Consider the following 22,897-nt stretch of genomic DNA (forward strand, 5'->3'; position numbering starts at 1 on the left):
CGGAGCAGCCGGCTTTCTTTGACTCAATGAATCATGGGATACCCAAGGCTACGGAGGAAACAGCGGACCTGTCCTTCAAAATGGCAGAAAGAAGGACGCATCTGTCAGCTGCATAACGAGGAGTCTTCCTATCGGAACAGACACCGGCGCCGAGCTATGATGTAATCAGCTGACCAATCTGGCCTTCAGAGGAAGCAGCCGCTGCATTTGAATTCAGCAAAGGTGTGGCTGGTCCAGCAGTGACCTTTGACCTTGGTAAGCTCAGCCCTGCAGCAGAGAATGGGATGTTTTTTCTCCAAGGTAGCAGAGCCAAGATTCCCTCTACTGTAGATCCACTGCTGCACCCAGATTATTTTCTACTTTCTAATAATTATGAAAATAAACTGGTTTTATCATCAGCATCAATAATAAAAACCCTGAAAGATCAAACTGAAGGAATGGAGCTCAGAAAGACGCGTTTTAAAGCAGGACTTGAAGATAAGGAGACAGACGACGTCACAGAAATTCACTGGAAGACATGTCCAGGTGGGACGCAGAGCCAACGGCAAGCTTTCCTCATTTTTACCCCAAATAACTAAATTAAACTCGAGTCATGGAAGCTCTCAAGATGAAATAATAATAAATAAAACATTATTAATAAAATTAATGAAAGACAAATTCTAAACTAACTGTTATGAGATTTATTCCATAAAAATAAGAAAAAATTTTTCAATAAAAAAAAAACTTTCCAATAAAGGAAAGCTTTGCTGAGGATTTTTTATTTATTCTAGCAGTTTATTTCAAAATGTAACTTTTACCATCAGCTTTTATTTCATAAGGATAAACATTCCTTCAGCTAATTAGAAATCCAATTTTAAAGCTTTTCTTTTCTTCCATCTAACCCAACATTTACATGTTTTCCTCAAACATTTAAATGTTGTTTGTATTTAAATCCACCAGGAAACTCTTATGCTACTTTCAGATCGCAAACAGCAGAAGCAGCAGAAGCAGCTGGTTTTCCTGCGAAGTCAATGATTGACGTGCATCAAGGTGAAGCAGAAGGTCCTGCAGGGCGTCTGAGCATCCGAGGCACATGACTCTCTTCACAAGCAGCAGCTGCTGGAGTTGGAAAAATTAACCTTTATCTGCTGGACGCGACGCATTAGCCAATGAGAGAAGCTGATCTGGGAGCTGGCAGGGAGTCAGACGCAGCACTGCTGATGCAGAGCGCTATGATCACTCCTCTGAAATAGTTTATTAGCGCCTAAATTAACTTCAAATGTAGAAACCGGCCGGCAGAATATGTTGGCTTTTATTATCCTGCTGCCTGCAGTTTGTAGCACAGACCTGAAAAACGCTAACATCTACTTCCAGCCGCCACCAACAGGAGGGGAAAACCCTGGAGAGGCGAGCGGGCCTGAGGCAGCGCAGCGCCGGTATGTGGGGGTCTGAGCGGCTCCCACAGAGAAATAATCTTTGAAGGCAGGATGGTAATCTGGATGAACTGACTGCACAGACCATGTTTTCAGGAGGACTTTCTCACTTCAACAGAGATTCTAAATACTTTCTACCCGCTGATCACAGCTAATATAGCTGCCATTGTTCCAGGAAAAGAAAGGATAGAGTAGCTCCGCCCACCGCGCATCAGAACCACTTTACCACCGCGCAGCTAGAGCAGCAAAGAATTAGAACTAAACTGGTACAACCATCAAAAATGAAGCAGCACACAGGTTTTTGCTGCTGCTGCTGTGGGCGGTTTGAACCCAGCATAAGGTTTTGTTTCTTTGGTTCATTTCTGCTGCAGATCTAATTTTGTCCAAATCTGCAAACGGCAGCAAAGCCAGACTTTTGGTGACTAAAGTGACCCATTTGTGATTCTGAAGAGTTAAAACGTCTCTTTCCTTATAAAAGGTGGTTAGACCACTTTGGCTGCATGTTCCTCAACAATAACTCCTGCCAGCGCTGTGGGGGAGTGTGTGTGAGCGTGATGTGGATCCTAATGACATCCCCTGACACCGTTAGGGACATAATTACAGCGCACACACCCTCAGGTTGATGTGTGTCAGCTCGTCTCTCAGAGGCTTTGCAGCTTTGGCACCGAGCAACAAATGTCATCACATCCTGAACTCTGTGTACATCCGCGTGTGTGTGTGTGTGAGACAGACGGAGACAGGGAGACGACACACTGATGAGATGAGTCTATCACCGTGGAAACAGCCTGAAGCCAGGTGATTGCTCGGCTGTCGTCATGTCTGTCCTTTCGTCTTTGTGTCTTTGAAGGCTTCCATCCTTGTTTTCCTCCCTTCAGCCAATCTTTGGATGCTTCTTCACATTTGCTCCCATCTTTCAGGGCAACGTTTAACTGATGCAGCAACTCAGAAGATGTAAATTCATTAGGCACACACTGAAATAGAGCAAACACGCCAGGACCTACAGTTCAGCATGGCGGTGGAGGAATGGTGATCTGGGTTTGTTTGTATCTTGATCAGGGTTCCTTCAGCATAAGGCAAGTTCAGTTCAAGACTTGATAAGACTTCTTAAGTCCTTTTTTTAAGTAAATGCCGCACGAAACAAAAAGTTAAGACCAACTTCACGATAAAGACAAGAAAAAACCTGGTAGAAGTCGCGCTTCTTTTAATAAACAGGCTGTAAAAGTCTTTGACTAAAGGAGCTGCTCAGCTCCTCTCCAGGCTGGTGCAGACGGTTGAAGGTGGCGTCCATGATGGACGGAAGCTTGGACAGCCCCGGCCGCGCCTGGCTGCGGTTAGCCTCGAGATCCGCTGGTTGCCCCAATCCTCTCAACATCAAAACCTTTTATTAAATTCCACACTAAATCAGTAAATGTTCCATATAGTGAAGCTTAAAGTATAATATTCTCGCATCAAATGATCTTAAAACGAACTTTTATTGAACAACAGCAACAGAAAAGAGAACTTTTAACTTAATCCTCTGAACTCTTTGAGCACTAACCTGGAAGCTGCTGCTGCCGCAGTGCATGCTGGGACAGCTGTCAGTCTGGAGGACTGACAAGTCTGCTCTGATGCATGCTGGGTAAAGAGGGAGGGGCCAGAACGACATCCGGGGACTTTTTCCGTTCTCTGTCTGCTGTTCTAGTGAATTGGAACAATGCTAGGACTGAGGATGATGACGTTTCAGGAGGACATGAGAACGCACAAGTACACATAGTGAGAAACGGTCCATGTTATTGAGCGTGTGAAAGGATAGAGGCGCAGCATAGGATTTAATGTTGTTCAGCAGAGAAGGGTGAGGAAATGAATATTGGTAAATATGGGAGATCAACCAGAACAGTAAAAATATCAGATATGGATAGCGGTCAGTTTTCAGATTATCTTTGAAGTCGGAGGGAAGCAGCTGTTCCAACCGTTGCATTCCCGAATTCTCCCAGTGGTCCCCGACTTTACACGAGAGAATAAAGTGAATGTGATTGGTCGATTATCAAGGGGGCGGGATTGTTGTGGAGGAAGGTGCTCAAGCAGGTTTGGTTGTGGCTGGTTTGTAGGAAGCATCTTGCTAACCAGTTAGCATCTTAGTGCTAGCAGGTTCCCAATGGGAAATTCCATTGGGACCAAGTAGCACTAAATTGGTGACTTAGAAACGACGCTGTCAAGGAACGCTATGGACAGAGGAAACATGCAAGAGGAGGAGAGTTTAGTGTCGGAGGTCGTGGATGAGTCTCCTCCGTCATCCATTTTTTATTTAGAGGAGGAAAGCGGGGACGAAGATGTTGTGGAAGAGGACGCCAGGGCGGCAGAAGCTTGGTTTGGTGTAGAAGGCTTCCAGCCGTACATGTTTGAGCCCTTGCCTCGCAACGCTGCCAGTTCTGTTAGCTCTACGCCTGCCGAAGACACAGACGTCCATCCCTGTGAACACTGGGACGCAACTCAATGGGAAAGGAAAGGATTCTGATTTCAACCTTTGCGTATATTAGCTGCGACACATAAATCAAGATGCTATGGCTGAAAACATTTGATTGACAGATGACCGTTGATATATGATTGGCCGGATTTAGGTGTTCAGGCTGACGTAGAACTAACTGGCCTGCAGAAGATAACGAAAAAAAAAAAAACAGATTTTAAGATTTTTTTTTTTTATAGACTTTTTTTTACATTTTGGGACAATATGGTCTGATAAAAAGTACATTTATATAAATGTTTAAGCCAGAATGATTTGACATCTAAATATGATTTTAGGCTTATTAGCGTGTTTCAAAGCGGAGCGCCGGTGTCCCTCACATTCAGGTGGAGGTGCCAAAGAAATGGAGTGGAAGGTGTCTTTTTCTACCTGAGGTGCAGGTTTCCATCATTTCTCACCTTCCGTCTGTTTAACTGTGTGGGACCGGCGACACATAAACTGCTTTTAACACCATTCGGGTTCGCTGGAATTCAGAGCGGCGCCCATGCAGAAACACTCTGAGTTACGCTGAAATATGGACTCGGCAGAGAAAGTCGTCTGAGTTCAGCTGCCTGTTAGTCATAAACAAGTTCTGCATGTTCTTAAGAAACAACAGGAAGAAAAACAACCCTTCAATGTTGGGCATAAATCAAAAACATCTGCAACACACTGCTGTGGGAGGATGTCCAGCCCTTAACTGTCAAATAAAGCAGAGTTTCCATCGTCATAGAGGAATAACGATGGTTCAGTGGGTGAAATGGACGTACAGAGAAGTTCAAACCCCATCAACATCTCCATTCTCTGTAAATCATAAAACTTGCGAATCCAAACGAAGCCCCGAGTTGACGTAAAGTCAAGTGACATGAAGTGTTGACTGTTGGGCCTCTGACTGATAACCTGACTCCGCCAGATGGATTTGCTCCGCATATCCATCTGGAAACCTCTGGAAATATGACGTACTAACAGAGCGACGACGAAGAGGAGCCAATTGATAGATCAAACTCTTGCCGAAACCAGTTGGGAGAAGAGCAAAAACATCTTTTCCTCTGAGAAAAGCCTCCAGAGCAGTGTTTTGCTCTTCTTTCAGTGAAGAAATACTCTGTAATTCCCATAAAACTTGCTCGATAGCCACGCTAACGCTAGTTTCATCGGCTGAAGCCGCCATGTTCTTTAGACTGAACTGTCGCGCTTCTCGTTGCGTCACACCTCAACCCGCCTCAAAGCCAACGCTGATTGGACGTTCGTTTGGTGAACGGCTCCAAATTTTCTTTAACGGAGAGTCTCCAGACTGATCTGCGAGTGAAACCTTGGAAGCTCGCGAGATCAGGATGGTCTCACGAGGCTATCTGACTGGACCCCTCCTCAGCCGGAGGAGGGGGGCTGGGGGCCGGTAACAGACATCCCAGGTCTCCCTGGAGTCTCCTTGATATCGATAGTTGTTTATTGATGCCCGCGAGTCAGATACTCTATCCCGGATTTTTGACTATGCTTGGTGGGTCTATTTAATGTGAGTGAGAGCGTGTAGGCAGAGCAGTAATCTGTACATCATACGTGGATTAGAACTACTGCGATTACGTAGACAACAGGAGAGAGGGGGGGGAGTGGGGAGGAGGTTGCATGTGAAACCTGTGCAGCGTATCTGTCCAAAGCGATGATATGTTCAACGAGCGTTCCAGGGGGCTGGTTGTCAAAGAGCTGTTTGGATTGGTCAGAAAAATAAGCCAATAATTGTTGGTTTACTCTCTTACAGTCACGTAGCTACCACTCTAAGCTGGGCATCCTGTGAAATTGGTTGAATCCTCTGGTAAAAAACTAAAACATAGGACTAATTTTACAGCAGAATATACTAAAGTACGTCCACGTCTAGTGAAGGTGAAGAAAGCGGGGGTGGGGTGGGAACCAAAATCCCGGACAATTTTGAAATTACCCCCCGGACATTTTTTTAGGTCTGAAAAGTAGGAAGTCAGTGAAAAAGAGGACGTCTGGTCACCCTACCATAGAGACTGACACGGGAGTGGATTTTCACTCCTGTCCCGTCCCACTCCCACAGAAAAAAATTGTATCCCGTCCCGATCCCGGGCCAGAGTGGAAATCTAAATCCTGTCCCATCCCACTCCTGGTGAAATTACTCCCACTCCCATTCAGAATGACTCCCGTTCCCACACCGCTCCCATTCTTGTTGTTTTTGAGCGCGGGTGAAAAACTCAGAGCGGAAGCACTGTTGGTTTTTGGGTCGTGTAGTTTTTTTGACTCGCATTATAGTGTAGGCTTCAAGGAAAAAAACTACAAAATGGCGGCGCCAGAACTGGATTTTTTTTCTATTTTATTTTATTTTTTGGCTTCAATTCTAGTTTTTTTTAGTTACTATTGGTTTGCTCCCGCTCCCGTCTGCTCCCGTTAATGTTTAATCCTGTACCGTCCCAATCACGTGATCGTTACTAATACTGACTCCCATCCCACGGGAATCCCGTGACCCGTGGGAAAAAATGTCAGTCTCTACTCTACCATATCAACAATCTGCTGTTTCAGTGAGTGTGTGCTTGCTGCTATGATGCCTCCTTTCTCAGCAGCTTGGCTCGTTATAAACCAACCAATCAGAGCACAGCTCATCTAAATATTCATGATCAAACCATAAAAGGAAGAAAACCTGTGGTTTCATTCTAGGGCTTTTAACCAGGCTGCATTAGGGCTCATAGAACAGCTAATATGCCATTTTCAGCCCAACCAATGTTACACACCCTATTAGGCTACGTTCACACTGCAGGCCTTAATGCTCAATTCCGATTTTTTTGTGAAATCGGATTTTTTTTTGCGTGTCCGTTCACACTTCCAAGTATATGCGACTTGTATGTGATCTACTGTGTGAACTGAAAGCGTTCAACCGAAGTGTCCCGCATGCGCACTCGAGGACGCGATGACGTCACATGTAGCAAGCGTCCTCAGTGTTTGCGGAAGTAAACATGACTCGTAATACCGCAGCGTATATTGCGTTCTTTAAGTTCTTCTCCAACAGGAGCAGGCACATTACGAACGAAATCTTTTTAAGAAGATCAAAAAGAAAGAGAGCCAGGTTCCGGTAAGACCCTTCGAGTTTGATCTGAATCGAGCTATCTTTCCAAATATGAATTAAGTCAGCAACCTCACTTTCTCTCCATTGACTGCTCTCTGTGTTATCTTCCGCCATGGTTGTTAGTTTTTCCCGCCTCCGCTTAGTAGGACGCAGATTAGTAACGTTTAGTAACATTTGTCAAGTATCAATGACGTGTAGGTCGGATGAATGCGACCTGGCCGTACAGACACAGGTCGCATTTGAAAAGATCAGATACGTATCGGATTCAGGACCACATATCCAAGTGGCCTGGGTCGCATTTGAAAAAATCCGATCTGTGTCGTTCAGACTGTCATAAAAAGATCTGATACAGGTCACATATGGGCAAAAAAATCGGAATTGGGTCACTTCAGGCTGCAGTGTGAACGTAGCCTAAGAGACCTGAAGGACCAGATACCCTATAGAATCATTCTATCACCCTATTAGAGACCTGAAGGACCAGATACCCTATAGAATCCTTCTATCACCCTATTAGAGACCTGAGGGACCAGATACCCTATAGAATCATTCTATCACCCTATTAGAGACCTGAGGGACCAGATACCCTATAGAATCATTCTATCACCCTATTAGAGACCTGAAGGACCAGATACCCTATAGAATCATTCTATCACCCTATTAGAGACCTGAAGGACCAGATACCCAATAGAATCATTCTATCACCCTATTAGAGACCTGAAGGACCAGATACCCTATAGAGTCATTCTAACACCCTATTAGAGACCTGAAGGACCTGATACCCAATAGAATCATTCTATCACCCTATTAGAGACCTGAAGGACCAGATACCCTATAGAATCATTCTATCACCCTATTAGAGACCTGAAGGACCAGATACCCTATAGAATCATTCTATCACCCTATTAGAGACCTGAAGGACCAGATACCCTATAGAATCATTCTATCGCCCTATTAGAGACCTGAAGGACCAGATACCCTATAGAATCATTCTATCATCCTATTAGAGACCTGAAGGACCAGATACCCGATAGAATCATTCTATCACCCTATTAGAGACCTGAAGGACCAGATACCCCATAGAATCATTCTATCACCCTATTAGAGACCTGAAGGACCAGATACCCCATAGGATCATTCTATCACCCTATTAGAGACCTGAAGGACCAGATACCCTATAGAATCATTCTATCACCCTATTAGAGACCTGAAGGACCAGATACCCCATAGAATCATTCTATCACCCTATTAGAGACCTGAAGGACCAGATACCCTATAGGATCATTCTATCACCCTATTAGAGACCTGAAGGACCAGATACCCTATAGAATCATTCTATCACCCTATTAGAGACCTGAAGGACCAGATACCCTATAGAATCATTCTATCACCCTATTAGAGACCTGAAGGACCAGATACCCTATAGAATCATTCTATCACCCTATTAGAGACCTGAAGGACCAGATACCCTATAGAATCATTCTATCACCCTATTAGAGACCTGAAGGACCAGATACCCTATAGAATCATTCTATCACCCTATTAGAGACCTGAAGGACCAGATACCCTATAGAATCATTCTATCACCCTATTAGAGACCTGAAGGACCAGATACCCTATAGAATCATTCTATCACCCTATTAGAGACCTGAAGGACCAGATACCCTATAGAATCATTCTATCACCCTATTAGAGACCTCAAGGACCAGATACCCTATAGAATCATTCTATCACCCTATTAGAGACCTGAAGGACCAGATACCCTATAGAATCATTCTATCACCCTATTAGAGACCTGAAGGACCAGATACCCTATAGAATCATTCTATCACCCTATTAGAGACCTGAAGATCCAGATACCCTATAGAATCATTCTATCACCCTATTAGAGACCTGAAGGACCAGATACCCTATAGAATCATTCTATTACCCTATTAGAGACCTGAAGATCCAGATACCCTATAGAATCATTCTATCACCCTATTAGAGACCTGAAGGACCAGATACCCTATAGAATCATTCTATCACCCTATTAGAGACCTGAAGGACCAGATACCCTATAGAATCATTCTATCACCCTATTAGAGACCTCAAGGACCAGATACCCTATAGAATCATTCTATCAGCCCTTTAAACAGGTTCATGGGCATTTTAACGAGTCGCTCTTAGTGAGCAGGTGACGTGCTTCCACAGGAGTCAGTAACAAAGAACAAATATTTTAAGTTCTACTTCCTTAAGTAGAAATATTAGCTTTCTATACTTTACTGGAGTCATTATTGTTTAGACAACTTTTTACTTTCTACTCCTTACATTTTAAAAATAATCTTATTAGTTTTGTTTCATTTAAGCTCATTTTCATTCTGGCCAGTTGGTTTAAAAAAAAAAAAGAAATTAGTTTCATCCAGACAATTAATTTCTCTGTGGTTGGACTCGGTGCTGCCCCAACTTGTTGCTCACCACATACCAAAATAAATCGTTTTTCCAGATGATGCAAAGTTAAATGTGACGCTGTTACCATTAGTTATAAAACTAAGAAAATAAAGTCTAAGGAAGTTATCATCCAGAATTGTAGAAAAATGTTCCTTTAATAGAGTAGAGCAGTAAAGCTTCTGGAATTAACAGTTTTCCTGCTTTACTTTACTTTTAAACTTTGAGTCGTTTTAAAAATGGTGCTTTTATACTTTTACTGGAGTAAAAAGCTGAAGTTGATCCTATAAAAGTAGGATTTATACTTCTACAGGAGTAATACACATTAAAACTTGTGACACCTCTGCTTGCTTCATGAATGTGATGAAACCAAAAACAAAAACAGAAATAAAAGTCTAAGAATTCAAGTCATCCAGATGAACTAAAGCTGAGCTTAACCTACCTGCGGTGATGTCGTCATCAGTGACGTCCATCTCCTCCTCGGTAGCCTTGGTTTCCACGGGCTGAGCCTCTGGAGGGGGCGGGGCCTGAGGGGCGGCCTCAGTGGCTGCTCCAGCTGTGGAGATGAAGTGAAAACAGAAAATCAGGAGGTATTGCTGCTCCTGCTCGTGAGGAAAACCTCTTTCAGGGTTGGGCCTCATTAAGAGGCTAACGCAGCTAATAAAGGCCTCCTCGTTATCCAGAAAACGAATGGCAGAATTATTTTGGTATTGCCAATTAAGAGCGGATTTTAATTAGCAGCTGGGACTAATGAATGATAACGCTCTAATGAACGCAGAGGCTAAAGGTAACCAGAGTCCACGCTGGTCTAATCTGTTGGAAAACAGCCTGACTAAAGAATTAGAAACACAGGGTCTGGTTCCTGTGCACCGAGGCTCAGCTGGACACACTGAGCTGAGTTTTCTGCAGAAATGAAACCAGGTACCCCAGAACCTGAAGCATCGCGTACAATTTCACACAACTGGTTTCATTACGCCAATAAAAAGCCTTTAATTACAGTGATTGTAATTCCATTGATAAATCCTGGTTAACTTCATGTTCCAATTAAGCTGCTGCAGCACACAGCGGACGGCTTTGCTTCACACACACAGGCTCTGACAGAAGGCCGATACGGCGGCTGATTGTTGATTGTTTGTCTGGAACATTAAAGTGATAAAAACTTAATTAGACTTAATTAAAACATAACTGATGTTTAGCCGTGCTGAGAGTGGGCATCTCTAGTGGGGAGTTTCACCATCCACAAAGGTCCGCTTAATTAAACGGAAAGAACAGGAACAAGCCCAGACGTTAGGAGGAGGTTTATCTTAAAGGCAGACAGACCAGCAGCAAACAACATGTCAAAATAACAATGTTTATTCTTTTATTTGAATATCTACAGGAAGCTCACAGCTTTTTTATAAAACATAACTATTGCCTGGAAATTGGGGCTAATAGCATCTCTTGTAATTCTGTTGGAACATTTTTTTAATTTAAAAGCTAAAACGATGTTGACTTATAACTGAAAACTAATAATTATCTAAATGTACATTTTTGCTCTAATAAATTCTTACTTATGTTCTTTAAATAAATATTTTTTAGCTAATGATGGATTTTGAGGTGTAGGACTGAAGAAACAACTTTACACGAGTGAATAAAGTGAATGTGATTGGTCGATTATCAAGGGGGCGGGATTGTTGTGGGGGAAGGTTCGCAAGCTTTCTGGTTGTGGCCGGTTTGTCGGAAGCATCTTGCTAACCAGTTAGCAACTTAGTGCTACTTGGTCCCAATGGGAAATTCTATTGGGACCCTACTAGCACTGAGTTGGTGACCTAAGGGCAGATTATACTTCTGCCCATCAAATGTTGCTCGTTTCTGGTCGTGAACCGGTTTCGCTGGTTTGCTTCTGCATCGTCGGTCTGGAATTTCTAGAGACGCACTGCAGTTTCCCGCCAAAGCACAAGGGGGAGCCTATTCAAGAATTCATGAGAACTTCAGCGGCGCCGACAGGAGTGTTTATCTTCCAAAACATCAATGGCACATCTGCAAGAGATCAAAGTCACGGAGATGAATCTAGAGTTACTAGACATCTAAGAGGAACAGGTTCTGTTAATGGGGTTGGCTAAAGGAGCGATGAAGCTTTAGTCGTAGTTATCCATTGTAGTTGATCCTCGGTTTTTTGACACCGAATCAAGAAGGACAACCACACAGACAGCTGGAAAGGCATAGCAAGGACCAGCTGCTTTTAGTCTGCGCACTTCCGCTTGAGGTCTGCCCGGGTTTGCCACCGTCTGATGCGTTGTCAGGATTTTTTTGAGGTGCAGGACGACGGTTGCACAACCTCTGCGCGGGGGGCGTGGTCACGCACAGAGACTGATTTGATGTTTGCAGAGGCTATGCGTCAGAAGCATAAATTGGCCTTTCGAAACAACGCTGTCAAGGAACGCTATGGACAGCGGAAACATGCAAGAGGAGGAGAGTTTAGTGTCGGAGGTCGTGGATGAGTCTCCTCCGTCATCCATTTTTTATTTAGAGGAGGAAAGCGGGGACGAAGATGTTGTGGAAGAGGACGCCAGGGCGGCAGAAGCTTGGTTTGGTGTAGAAGGCTTCCAGCCGTACATGTTTGAGCCCTTGCCTCGCAACGCTGCCAGTTCTGTTAGCTCTACGCCTGCCGAAGACACAGACGTCCATCCCCGTGAACACTGGGACGCAACTCAATGGGAAAGGAAAGGATTCTGGTTTCAACCGTTGCGTATATTAGCTGCGACACATGAATCAAGATGCTATGACCGAAAACATTTGATTGACAGATGACCGTTGATATATGATTGGCTGAATTTAGGTGTTCAGGATGACGTAGAACTAACTGGCCTGCAGAAGATAACGGAAAAAACACAGATTTTAAGACTGGATTTATTTTTTTTTTATAGAAATTTTCTACCTTTCGGGACAATATGGTCTAATAAAGAGAACATTTATAAACACGTTTAAGCCAGAATGATTTGACATTTAAATATGATTTCCCTACGACTTTAATGACTTTAGACCTGTCATCCTGACCTCTGTGGTTATGAGCTCCTTTAAGAGCTTTGCGTTTTCACACTTGAAATAGATCACTGACCCCCTCCTGGACCTCAGCAGGTGATGCTGTCACCTTGGCCCTTCTCTACATTCTCCAGCACCTGGATTCCAGCTACGGCAGGATCCTGTTTGTGGATTTTAGCTCTGCCTTCGATCCAATCATCCAAGCTCTGCTGCAGGAGAAGCTCTCCGAGCTGCGTGTTCCTGACTTCCTGTCTGACGGGTTCCCCCCTAGCAACAGGTCTTTTGGTAAACGTCCATTTTTAAGTTATAGCGCCCCCTAGAGTGAACTCCACCAGCCACTACTGCCTGTGAATAGCAAGTACTACCAGGTATGTTGGTCTGGGCTTTGACTAGGCCATTCTAGCTAATTAATCTGCTCTGCTCAGGACGGTTTTGCTGCTGTAAGCTGTGCCTCAGCCTCAGGTCTTCCATCTTGCATCATGTCTGACCAGATTGCCACCAATCCCAGCATCTCACAAATCAACCCAAAAGTTGAAGTTTTGCTTCATCTGATCGGAGCATCCTTTTCCCTGTTAGCAGCTGACTGGATCCGTTTCCAGCAGCATTTCAGGAGAACAAACAGATGGAGGGTGGAGTCGCTGCAGCATCAGTTCGTCAGAGTTAAAAAGGGGCAGAGGATGGAGGGGGAGGGAACCAGGATAAGTGGGAGGGTGGGGGTGTGTTGGCGTGCTCCAAGGTCAAGGCTGTCATGTCAGGCGTGACACATTGCTCCCAGCATGCCTTGTTAACCTCCTGGACCTCCTCCTCCTGTCTGCTCTCTGCTCCTGTTTAAAACATTCACTCCTAGATGTTTTTAAAGCTTCTGTTTCAAACTAGTTTTCATTTCAGTCCTTCTGAAAAAAAAAAATCTGAAAAATTGCCAGAAAGTCCGTCTGCAGAGGATTTCGTTTAGGGCTTTAGCATTTGTTGCGACATTATGAGCTGAAGCAGGCTTTAAGCCAGGATTATTTAATAGGATGTGCATCTTGGTGTTTCAGATCTTTAGGCCAGGCCAGGTGTCGGGGGGGTCCGGGGGATCCTCCACTGGAAAATGTTGAAATTTAAACTCTCTGAAACAACATTTCCTGAATTTTGAGGTGGAATGCAGCTATTTTTCTTTTTCCAACACTGCTTTAGTCCTAATTATGGAAGTATGTGTTCTTGTGGAGGTGGAAATTTCATAAGGAAGACATGAGATCATTTTTAGCTATAATATGGACCACTGTGACAACCAAACGGTTGTCACCGTCAGCCCTGGCCGCCGCAGACGGGCTAACGTCAGCCCTGGCCGCCGCAGACGGGCTAATGTTAGCCCTGGCCGCCGCAGACGGGCTAACGTCAGCCCTGGCCGCCGCAGACGGGCTAACGTCAGCCCTGGCCGCCGCAGACGGGCTAACGTCAGCCCTGGCCGCCGCAGACGGGCTAATGTTAGCCCTGGCCGCCGCAGACGGGCTAACGTCAGCCCTGGCGGCCGCAGACGGGCTAACGTCAGCCCTGGCTGCCGCAGACGGGCTAACGTCAGCCCTGGCTGCCGCAGACGGGCTAATGTCAGCCCTGGCCGCCGCAGACGGGCTAACGTCAGCCCTGGCCGCCGCAGACGGGCTAATGTCAGCCCTGGCCGCCGCAGACGGGCTAATGTCAGCCCTGGCCGCCGCAGACGGGCTAACGTCAGCCATGGCCGCCGCAGACGGGCAGTTATCCCGACCGCTGCAGATCCTCTCAACATCAGAACCTTTTTTTTAATTCCGCACTAAATCAGTAATCTGTTCCATATAGTGAAGCTTAAAGTATAATATTTTCGCCTCAAATGATCTTAAAATGTACTTTTATTGAACAAAAGCAACAGAAAAGTGAATTTTTAACTCAATACTCTGAGCTCTGTGAGCGCTAACCTGGAAGCTGCTGCTGCCGCAGTGCATGCTGGGACAGCTGTCAGTCTGGAGGACTGACAAGTCTGCTCTGATGCATGCTGGGTAAAGAGGGAGGGGCCAGAACAACATCCGGGGACTTATCCGTTCTCGGTCTGCTGTTCTAGTGAACTGGAACAGTGCTAGGACTGAGGATGATGACGTTTCACGAGGACACGAGGACGCACAAGTACACATAGTGAGAAACGGCTTTTGTTTATGATCTGGAACATTTTAGTTTGAGGAGAAAATCCAGGAGAATCAGTCAGGAAATTATTTTTCACTTAGGTAACATTTTTCTGTCAGTAACAGATGGTTTCACAGCTTTGAGTGAATCAAAGGACGGTTAAACGCGATGGGATGAGGAACGCTCCATTTTAACCCAGACTGCAGACCGAGCCTTAAACATTCCCTCTGTGGACCTCCTGGGCTTCTCTCACGCCGCTCTGTCTCCTGGATGCTCTTCAGAAGCAGCATCGTCTGTCTGCAGGAAAACACCTGTATGCATTAAGCTTCAGAGACCAGGAAATGTCACTGCGGCGAGGCGGAGGCAGAGGTCCGTCGTCACGGCAATCAACAAGCAGAGCCAGGATGACCTTTCAGCTCTGCTGGAAATGTTTAAAAGGATTTAACACAAAGGATGGAGGAGTTGGTAGAAAATCTGCCTTGTTAGCGTCTGCGTTAGTCTGGTGGGCCTAATTACCGGCTGCTGCACACATGTTCCATCGTACAAAGAAACCAGCCGACCAGCAGTCCAGCAAAGACGAACTACCCGACACGGCCAGGATCACAGCGTGGCTCTCTGATCTCCGCCCCTCTGCTTCGCCTTTAGCTCGTCTGCTTCATCACCTGCTGATGGAGGACAGCCTCCTTCTAGTCCTCCATCCTTTCTGTCCTTAGACCTTATTTCGTTCTTTGAAACCTTTAAATTTGGTCCATTTCCAACATTTTGCTGCAGCCTGAAAACCCCCAACCTTCTCCACATCTTCATCATCATTTCTCTTTTAGCTCCAACTCATTCTAACTGGAAGGAGGACCTCTCAACATGGAATTACAGCTTTTTTAGCTGGTTTTAGCCCTGGACTTTGACTAGGCCGTTCTAACGCTTATCTAAATGAGTCCAGCCCTGCAGAGCTGCTGTCCTGCAGCCTTAACAGGCCTGAATCCAATGCAGAGATGGAGGATATTTCCATCAGACATCTGGAGTCATGGCAGCTGAAGAAAGATTTTGGAATTAAAGCTCAACCGTGATCGAAAGCATCCATCTGCTCTCCTGCGTTTGTTAACGACTTATGTATTTTTAATTGTTTTCTTTTTTTAACAATTATTTGTTATATTATTACTTTTATTGGATGAGCTTTAAAGGAAAAGTCGCTCATATTCAGAATTCAAACTTCTGAAAGTTCTTTAAATCTGAAATGATTCCATCCTGTTCAATAAATGATCAGTGTTTTTAATTCAGAGTAATTTTCATGTGAATGTGCTTTACTGGAGGCATCCATGTTTGTCAAAGAACACTACTGCCACCTACTGGTTAGTGACATTGTCACGGTGCGGTATCGGCTGTTGATCAAGTCCCAGTGCTGTATCTGGTGTTTGTCACAACGCGCTATTATCCAAGTCATCTTGAAAACATTCTTCTTCCAAATGTTGGCTACATATTACGGGTTTTTTCTCTGGCCAGAAGTTCGATGGCAAATCCTCCCTCTTCAAGTTGGCGATCCAACGACCAACCCGTCCGTGGAGGATCAGGAATCAGAAAGGTGGAATAATTCTTTTTTTCCACTTTTATCCGATGTATTCCAGCTGCCATGCACGTGGGCATTGTCAGTTTCACTATAGCTCTGGTGAATTTCAATGGTGAAGTCCTCTGGAAATCTTCAATAATTGTTGTTGATTGCAGATGTGTCTAGTAGTTCCCATTGATTTAGCTTGGAAAGCGGGGAGAATGGCGCTAGGCTTACCGCACCGTGACGTCACTGCTGGAAGATGGCAGGAGGGAGGGGCTACTATATTTGGGCAAACATGGCCGCTCCCAGACTCAGTGATCGTGACGAAAATTATTGTTTTTATTTATAAATCACCACAAACGTATTAGCTTTAGGTATAAATAATGATCCATTGATTATTCCTCGCTGACCGGACTTTTCCTTCAAACAAAAGATTATTTTTTACCTTTTTCTCTACTTTTTTCAAAGTAATGTTGATTCATAACGTGCAACCATATGGAGGTCTGTGGACAAACTGAGCCGTTTATGGTGTGAATACTTTAGCACAGTGCCCCCCCCCCCACCCCCACCCCCTTCTGCTTTTATTTGTCATTATTTATCATGTATTAAAACCCTGCTAACATATAATATCCTAACTTTCCTATATAATCTGTATATAGCTTCCAAATTTATTTATTTTATATCTTCTTCCAATGAATCTCTGTTTATATAAACCATTTATATTCCATACAGTCTCTCTACACACGTAAATAAATATTTATATCCTGTATAGCACATCTGGATAGATGTTAACTACATTTCGTTGCTTTGTGCTTGTGACAATGACAATAAAGTGGAATTCTATTCTATTCTTTTACTGTTTAACAGAATTAAACATTACTTTGATTTTATGTATTTTTAAAATACTGTATTAATCCTGTAATTACGGTGGCCCTCCCTAGGGGGCGCCAGCTGAGCTGGATAGATGATGAACGTGTGAAGGAATGGGCGGGGTTCCTGAATCCTCCTGAGTTCTGAGGGAAGCAGAACTCGGATCCTCTCAGAGGATTCAGACCCAAACCCTGCTGAGAGATTTCAGAGAGCAGCCGGAGTCGTCTTACCACCAGCAGCGTCCAGGGCCGCTCGGATCGGATTCAGCGACCCTTTGACCTCCCACTATCTCCCTCCCTCTCCTCCCCGCTGCTGTAACACAACACTGACAGGTGCCCGTTCCTATGGCAACCGTTCCCCTGAGAAAGTCCCGGCATCCTCAGCGACCGCGACTCCCGGGCAGAGACGGGCGCAGCATTTCAGAAAGCAGCTTCTAGTAAAACGAGGTGGAGATTCACCTTTCTTCCCATCAGCAGGTCTAACTATAGACGAGGGACAGACAGGGAGGCATCAAGAGGCAAACAGAGAAATAAAGCTAATGGATGGAGGTGGAGGGACCGAATCCCTGAGAATATCAGCAAACACACAGCCTCAGTTCATCCCTTTTTAGATTAAATTCATTAGAGCCAATCGTCCTCTTCTGGGTCTCTCAGTCCAGAACCTGTCGGGTTTCATCCACTCATCTAGTCCTGCACTGCATGCAGTGGATGGTTTGGCCTACAGTAGAGATCAGAGCAGCAGTGGCTGGCAGATAGGGGGCGCTAGGGCGCCGCTGCACCCACCCGATGACCCTGATTAAGACATTAAAAAATGTATATATAATTTTATCATTTAATTTTTAAATTGTAATTTTAAATATTAAAAAATAAACTGATATGTATTTTTTAGATGTGCAAGATAAATATCTAATCTTTAATGACTAGTAAAGCGTCACTCCATTTTTAGTCGGATTGGTGACGTATTTCCATCCTACGGAGCAAAAATGTTTACCCATAGACTCGTTAAAAGTTGTCCGTGCGCAGCAGCTCCTCTGCAATACAGAAGGATAGGAGAGCGTGACAGGAAGTGGATTTGCTCTTTATCTCCCGCCACAGCGCAGACGTTTCGCGAGTGATTGACAGGTCAAGTTGAAGGAGTAAAAGACGTATTAGAGAGAGAGAGAGTGAGAGAGAGAGAAGCAAAAAGAGAGGAGAGAAATGGCGCAAGAAGCATCCTTTTTCCAGGACCTGGTTTAGCTCCAAGGCTAGGCTAACTGCGTGCAGCGAGGCTAACTGCGTGCAGAGAGGCTAACTGCGTGCAGAGAGGCTAACTGCGTGCAGAGAGGCTAACTGCGTGCAGCGAGGCTAACTGCGTGCAGAGAGGCTAACTGCGTGCAGAGAGGCTAACTGCGTGCAGAGAGGCTAACTGCGTGCAGCGAGGCTAACTGCGTGCAGAGAGGCTAACTGCGTGCAGAGAGGCTAACTGCGTGCGGAGAGGCTAACTGCGTGCAGAGAGGCTAACTGCGTGCAGAGAGGCTAACTGCGTGCAGCGAGGCTAACTGCGTGCAGAGAGGCTAACTGCGTGCAGAGAGGCTAACTGCGTGCAGCGAGGCTAACTGCGTGCAGAGAGGCTAACTGCGTGCAGAGAGGCTAACTGCGTGCAGAGAGGCTAACTGCGTGCAGAGAGGCTAACTGCGTGCAGCGAGGCTAACTGCGTGCAGAGAGGCTAACTGCGTGCAGAGAGGCTAACTGCGTGCAGAGAGGCTAACTGCGTGCAGAGAGGCTAACTGCGTGCAGAGAGGCTAACTGCGTGCAGAGAGGCTAACTGCGTGCAGCGAGGCTAACTGCGTGCAGAGAGGCTAACTGCGTGCAGAGAGGCTAACTGCGTGCAGAGAGGCTAACTGCGTGCAGCGAGGCTAACTGCGTGCAGAGAGGCTAACTTGGCAGCGAGGCTAACTGCGTGCTAACTGCGTGCAGAGAGGCTAACTGCGTGCAGAGAGGCTAACTGCGTGCAGAGAGGCTAACTGCGTGCAGCGAGGCTAACTGCGTGCAGAGAGGCTAACTGCGTGCAGCGAGGCTAACTGCGTGCAGAGAGGCTAACTGCGTGCAGAGAGGCTAACTGCGTGCAGAGAGGCTAACTGCGTGCAGAGAGGCTAACTGCGTGCAGAGAGGCTAACTTGGCAGCGAGGCTGACTGCGTGCTAACTGCGTGCAGAGAGGCTAACTGCGTGCAGAGAGGCTAACTGCGTGCAGAGAGGCTAACTGCGTGCAGAGAGGCTAACTGCGTGCAGCGAGGCTAACTGCGTGCAGAGAGGCTAACTGCGTGCAGAGAGGCTAACTGCGTGCAGAGAGGCTAACTGCGTGAGGCGAGGCTAACTGCGTGCTAACTGCATGCAGAGAGGCTAACTGCGTGCAGAGAGGCTAACTGCGTGCAGCGAGGCTAACTGCGTGCAGAGAGGCTAACTGCGTGAGGTGAGGCTAACTGCGTGCAGCGAGGCTAACTGCGTGCAGAGAGGCTAACTGCGTGCAGAGAGGCTAACTGCGTGCAGAGAGGCTAACTGCGTGCAGAGAGGCTAACTGCGTGAGGCGAGGCTAACTGCGTGCAGAGAGGCTAACTGCGTGCAGCGAGGCTAACTGCGTGCAGAGAGGCTAACTGCGTGCAGAGAGGCTAACTGCGTGCAGAGAGGCTAACTGCGTGCAGAGAGGCTAACTGCATGCAGCGAGGCTAACTGCGTGCAGAGAGGCTAACTGCGTGCAGAGAGGCTAACTGCGTGCAGAGAGGCTAACTGCGTGCAGAGAGGCTAACTGCGTGCAGAGAGGCTAACTGCGTGCAGAGAGGCTAACTGCGTGCAGAGAGGCTAACTGCGTGCAGAGAGGCTAACTGCGTGCAGAGAGGCTAACTGCGTGCAGCGAGGCTAACTGCGTGCAGCGAGGCTAACTGCGTGCAGAGAGGCTAACTGCGTGCAGAGAGGCTAACTGCGTGCAGAGAGGCTAACTGCGTGCAGAGAGGCTAACTGCGTGCAGCGAGGCTAACTGCGTGCAGCGAGGCTAACTGCGTGCAGAGAGGCTAACTGCGTGCAGAGAGGCTAACTGCGTGCAGAGAGGCTAACTGCGTGCAGAGAGGCTAACTGCGTGCAGCGAGGCTAACTGCGTGCAGAGAGGCTAACTGCGTGCAGCGAGGCTAACTGCGTGCAGAGAGGCTAACTGCGTGCAGAGAGGCTAACTGCGTGCAGCGAGGCTAACTGCGTGCAGAGAGGCTAACTGCGTGCAGAGAGGCTAACTGCGTGCAGAGAGGCTAACTGCGTGCAGCGAGGCTAACTGCGTGCAGAGAGGCTAACTGCGTGCAGAGAGGCTAACTGCGTGCAGAGAGGCTAACTGCGTGCAGCGAGGCTAACTGCGTGCAGAGAGGCTAACTGCGTGCAGAGAGGCTAACTGCGTGCAGCGAGGCTAACTGCGTGCAGAGAGGCTAACTGCGTGCAGAGAGGCTAACTGCGTGCAGCGAGGCTAACTGCGTGCAGAGAGGCTAACTGCGTGCAGAGAGGCTAACTGCGTGCAGAGAGGCTAACTGCGTGCAGAGAGGCTAACTGCGTGCAGCGAGGCTAACTGCGTGCAGAGAGGCTAACTGCGTGCAGAGAGGCTAACTGCGTGCAGAGAGGCTAACTGCGTGCAGAGAGGCTAACTGCGTGCAGCGAGGCTAACTGCGTGCAGAGAGGCTAACTGCGTGCAGCGAGGCTAACTGCGTGCAGAGAGGCTAACTGCGTGCAGAGAGGCTAACTGCGTGCAGAGAGGCTAACTGCGTGCAGAGAGGCTAACTGCGTGCAGCTAGGCTAACTGCGTGCAGAGAGGCTAACTGCGTGCAGAGAGGCTAACTTGGCAGCGAGGCTAACTGCGTGCTAACTGCGTGCAGAGAGGCTAACTGCGTGCAGAGAGGCTAACTGCGTGCAGCGAGGCTAACTGCGTGCAGAGAGGCTAACTGCGTGCAGAGAGGCTAACTGCGTGCAGCGAGGCTAACTGCGTGCAGAGAGGCTAACTGCGTGCAGAGAGGCTAACTGCGTGCAGAGAGGCTAACTGCGTGCAGCGAGGCTAACTGCGTGCAGAGAGGCTAACTGCGTGCAGAGAGGCTAACTGCGTGCAGCGAGGCTAACTGCGTGCAGCGAGGCTAACTGCGTGCAGAGAGGCTAACTGCGTGCAGAGAGGCTAACTGCGTGAGGTGAGGCTAACTGCGTGCAGCGAGGCTAACTGCGTGCAGAGAGGCTAACTGCGTGCAGAGAGGCTAACTGCGTGCAGCGAGGCTAACTGCATGCAGCGAGGCTAACTGCGTGCAGAGAGGCTAACTGCATGCAGAGAGGCTAACTGCGTGCAGAGAGGCTAACTGCGTGCAGAGAGGCTAACTGCGTGCAGAGAGGCTAACTGCGTGCAGAGAGGCTAACTGCGTGCAGCGAGGCTAACTGCGTGCAGAGAGGCTAACTGCGTGCAGCGAGGCTAACTGCGTGCAGAGAGGCTAACTGCGTGCAGAGAGGCTAACTGCGTGCAGAGAGGCTAACTGCGTGCAGCGAGGCTAACTGCGTGCAGAGAGGCTAACTGCGTGCAGAGAGGCTAACTGCGTGCAGCGAGGCTAACTGCGTGCAGCGAGGCTAACTGCGTGCAGAGAGGCTAACTGCGTGCAGAGAGGCTAACTGCGTGCAGCGAGGCTAACTGCGTGCAGAGAGGCTAACTGCGTGCAGCGAGGCTAACTGCGTGCAGAGAGGCTAACTGCGTGCAGCGAGGCTAACTGCGTGCAGAGAGGCTAACTGCGTGCAGCGAGGCTAACTGCGTGCAGAGAGGCTAACTGCGTGGAGCGAGGCTAACTGCGTGCAGCGAGGCTAACTGCGTGTAGAGGCTAACTGCGTGCAGCTGGGCTAACTGCGTGCAGCTAGGCTAACTGCGTGCAGCGAGGCTAACTGCATGCAGCGAGGCTAACTGCGTGCAGCGAGGCTAACTGCATGCAGAGAGGCTAACTGCGTGCAGCTAGGCTAACTGCATGCAGCGAGGCTAGCGTTCGGTTTGAACGTAGCACTGCATCTTTGTAAGCATCTGTAGCAGCAGCATCACTGGCTGCTTCAAGATCGGTCAATAATAACTGCGCTGCTTTTTTCTTACTTTCCCGCTTCGTTCATGAAACTGTCAGCTCCTGCTGAACCCTTCAGGAGTTCAACAACAGTAAAGAGCTTGTTTTTATTTACCATCTCTAGGAACAGTCAGATTCATCAGCGTTCTCTCTCTGATGGAGGTCACATGACGTCCAAAATAGACTTACGGAAAAATAAATCTGAATTCATCACTAGGAGCTACTGTGTAAACAAGGCCGTAAATCACACTGATCAGTTCCCTGTAAAAATCTAAACTGAGGCTCTGATTGGTCGAGCTGTGTCAGCTGACCTACAGAAAGCGAAGCCCTGGGAGAAAAGGAAAACGGAGTGCCGTACTTACGGGAGCTGACCGTGTCCACATACTGCGGCAGGTAAGGAGCCCAGGCATCGATGGTGTCCTTACGTCCTGATTGGCCGATCCTCCGCAGCTCGGCCAGAAGAAGAGCTTGTGCTGCTTCACGAACCTAAAAAACAAAACAAAAATTAATTCTGAACTGATTTCAGAGTCTAAACTGATTCTGAATTGAAAGTGGCGGCCTACTGGTTATGGCGGTCCCTGATTAAGACCCTTAACCCCACACTGCTCCTTGGGCACCGCACAATGGCAGCCCACTGCTTCCCAAGGGGAGGGGTCAAATGCAGAGGTAAATTTCTCCAATGAGAGATCAGTAAAGTTCAATTATTATTATTATTATGAATTCATCTGAACCATTTCCTGAGTTTGAACAGATATCTGGTTTGAAACGATTCTGACTTTAGGATTATCTTTTAATGACACATTTCAGATTCTGAACCAATTCCCGACACTAAACAGATTCTAAACTGATTCCTGAACCAAA

General features: G+C 47.0%; 1 protein-coding gene across 2 annotated transcripts in view; it reads right to left on the bottom strand.

The window, feature by feature from the left end:
- LOC119784891 (WD repeat-containing protein 7) overlaps positions 1-22,897 on the bottom strand; it is a 152,084-nt gene that overhangs the window by 70,199 nt on the left and 58,988 nt on the right. For both annotated transcript variants that reach the window (XM_038287157.1, XM_038287156.1), the window contains 2 exons: positions 22,399-22,522; positions 9,828-9,941 (listed from right to left, as the gene is read on the bottom strand). In XM_038287157.1, coding sequence (XP_038143085.1) covers positions 9,828-9,941; positions 22,399-22,522 — 238 coding nt within the window. The remainder of the gene's footprint in view (positions 1-9,827; positions 9,942-22,398; positions 22,523-22,897) is intronic.

The sequence above is a fragment of the Cyprinodon tularosa genome, unplaced genomic scaffold (genome assembly GCF_016077235.1).
Source record: "Cyprinodon tularosa strain WSP-4 unplaced genomic scaffold, ASM1607723v1 ctg236, whole genome shotgun sequence".
In the NCBI taxonomy this organism is placed as follows: domain Eukaryota; kingdom Metazoa; phylum Chordata; class Actinopteri; order Cyprinodontiformes; family Cyprinodontidae; genus Cyprinodon; species Cyprinodon tularosa.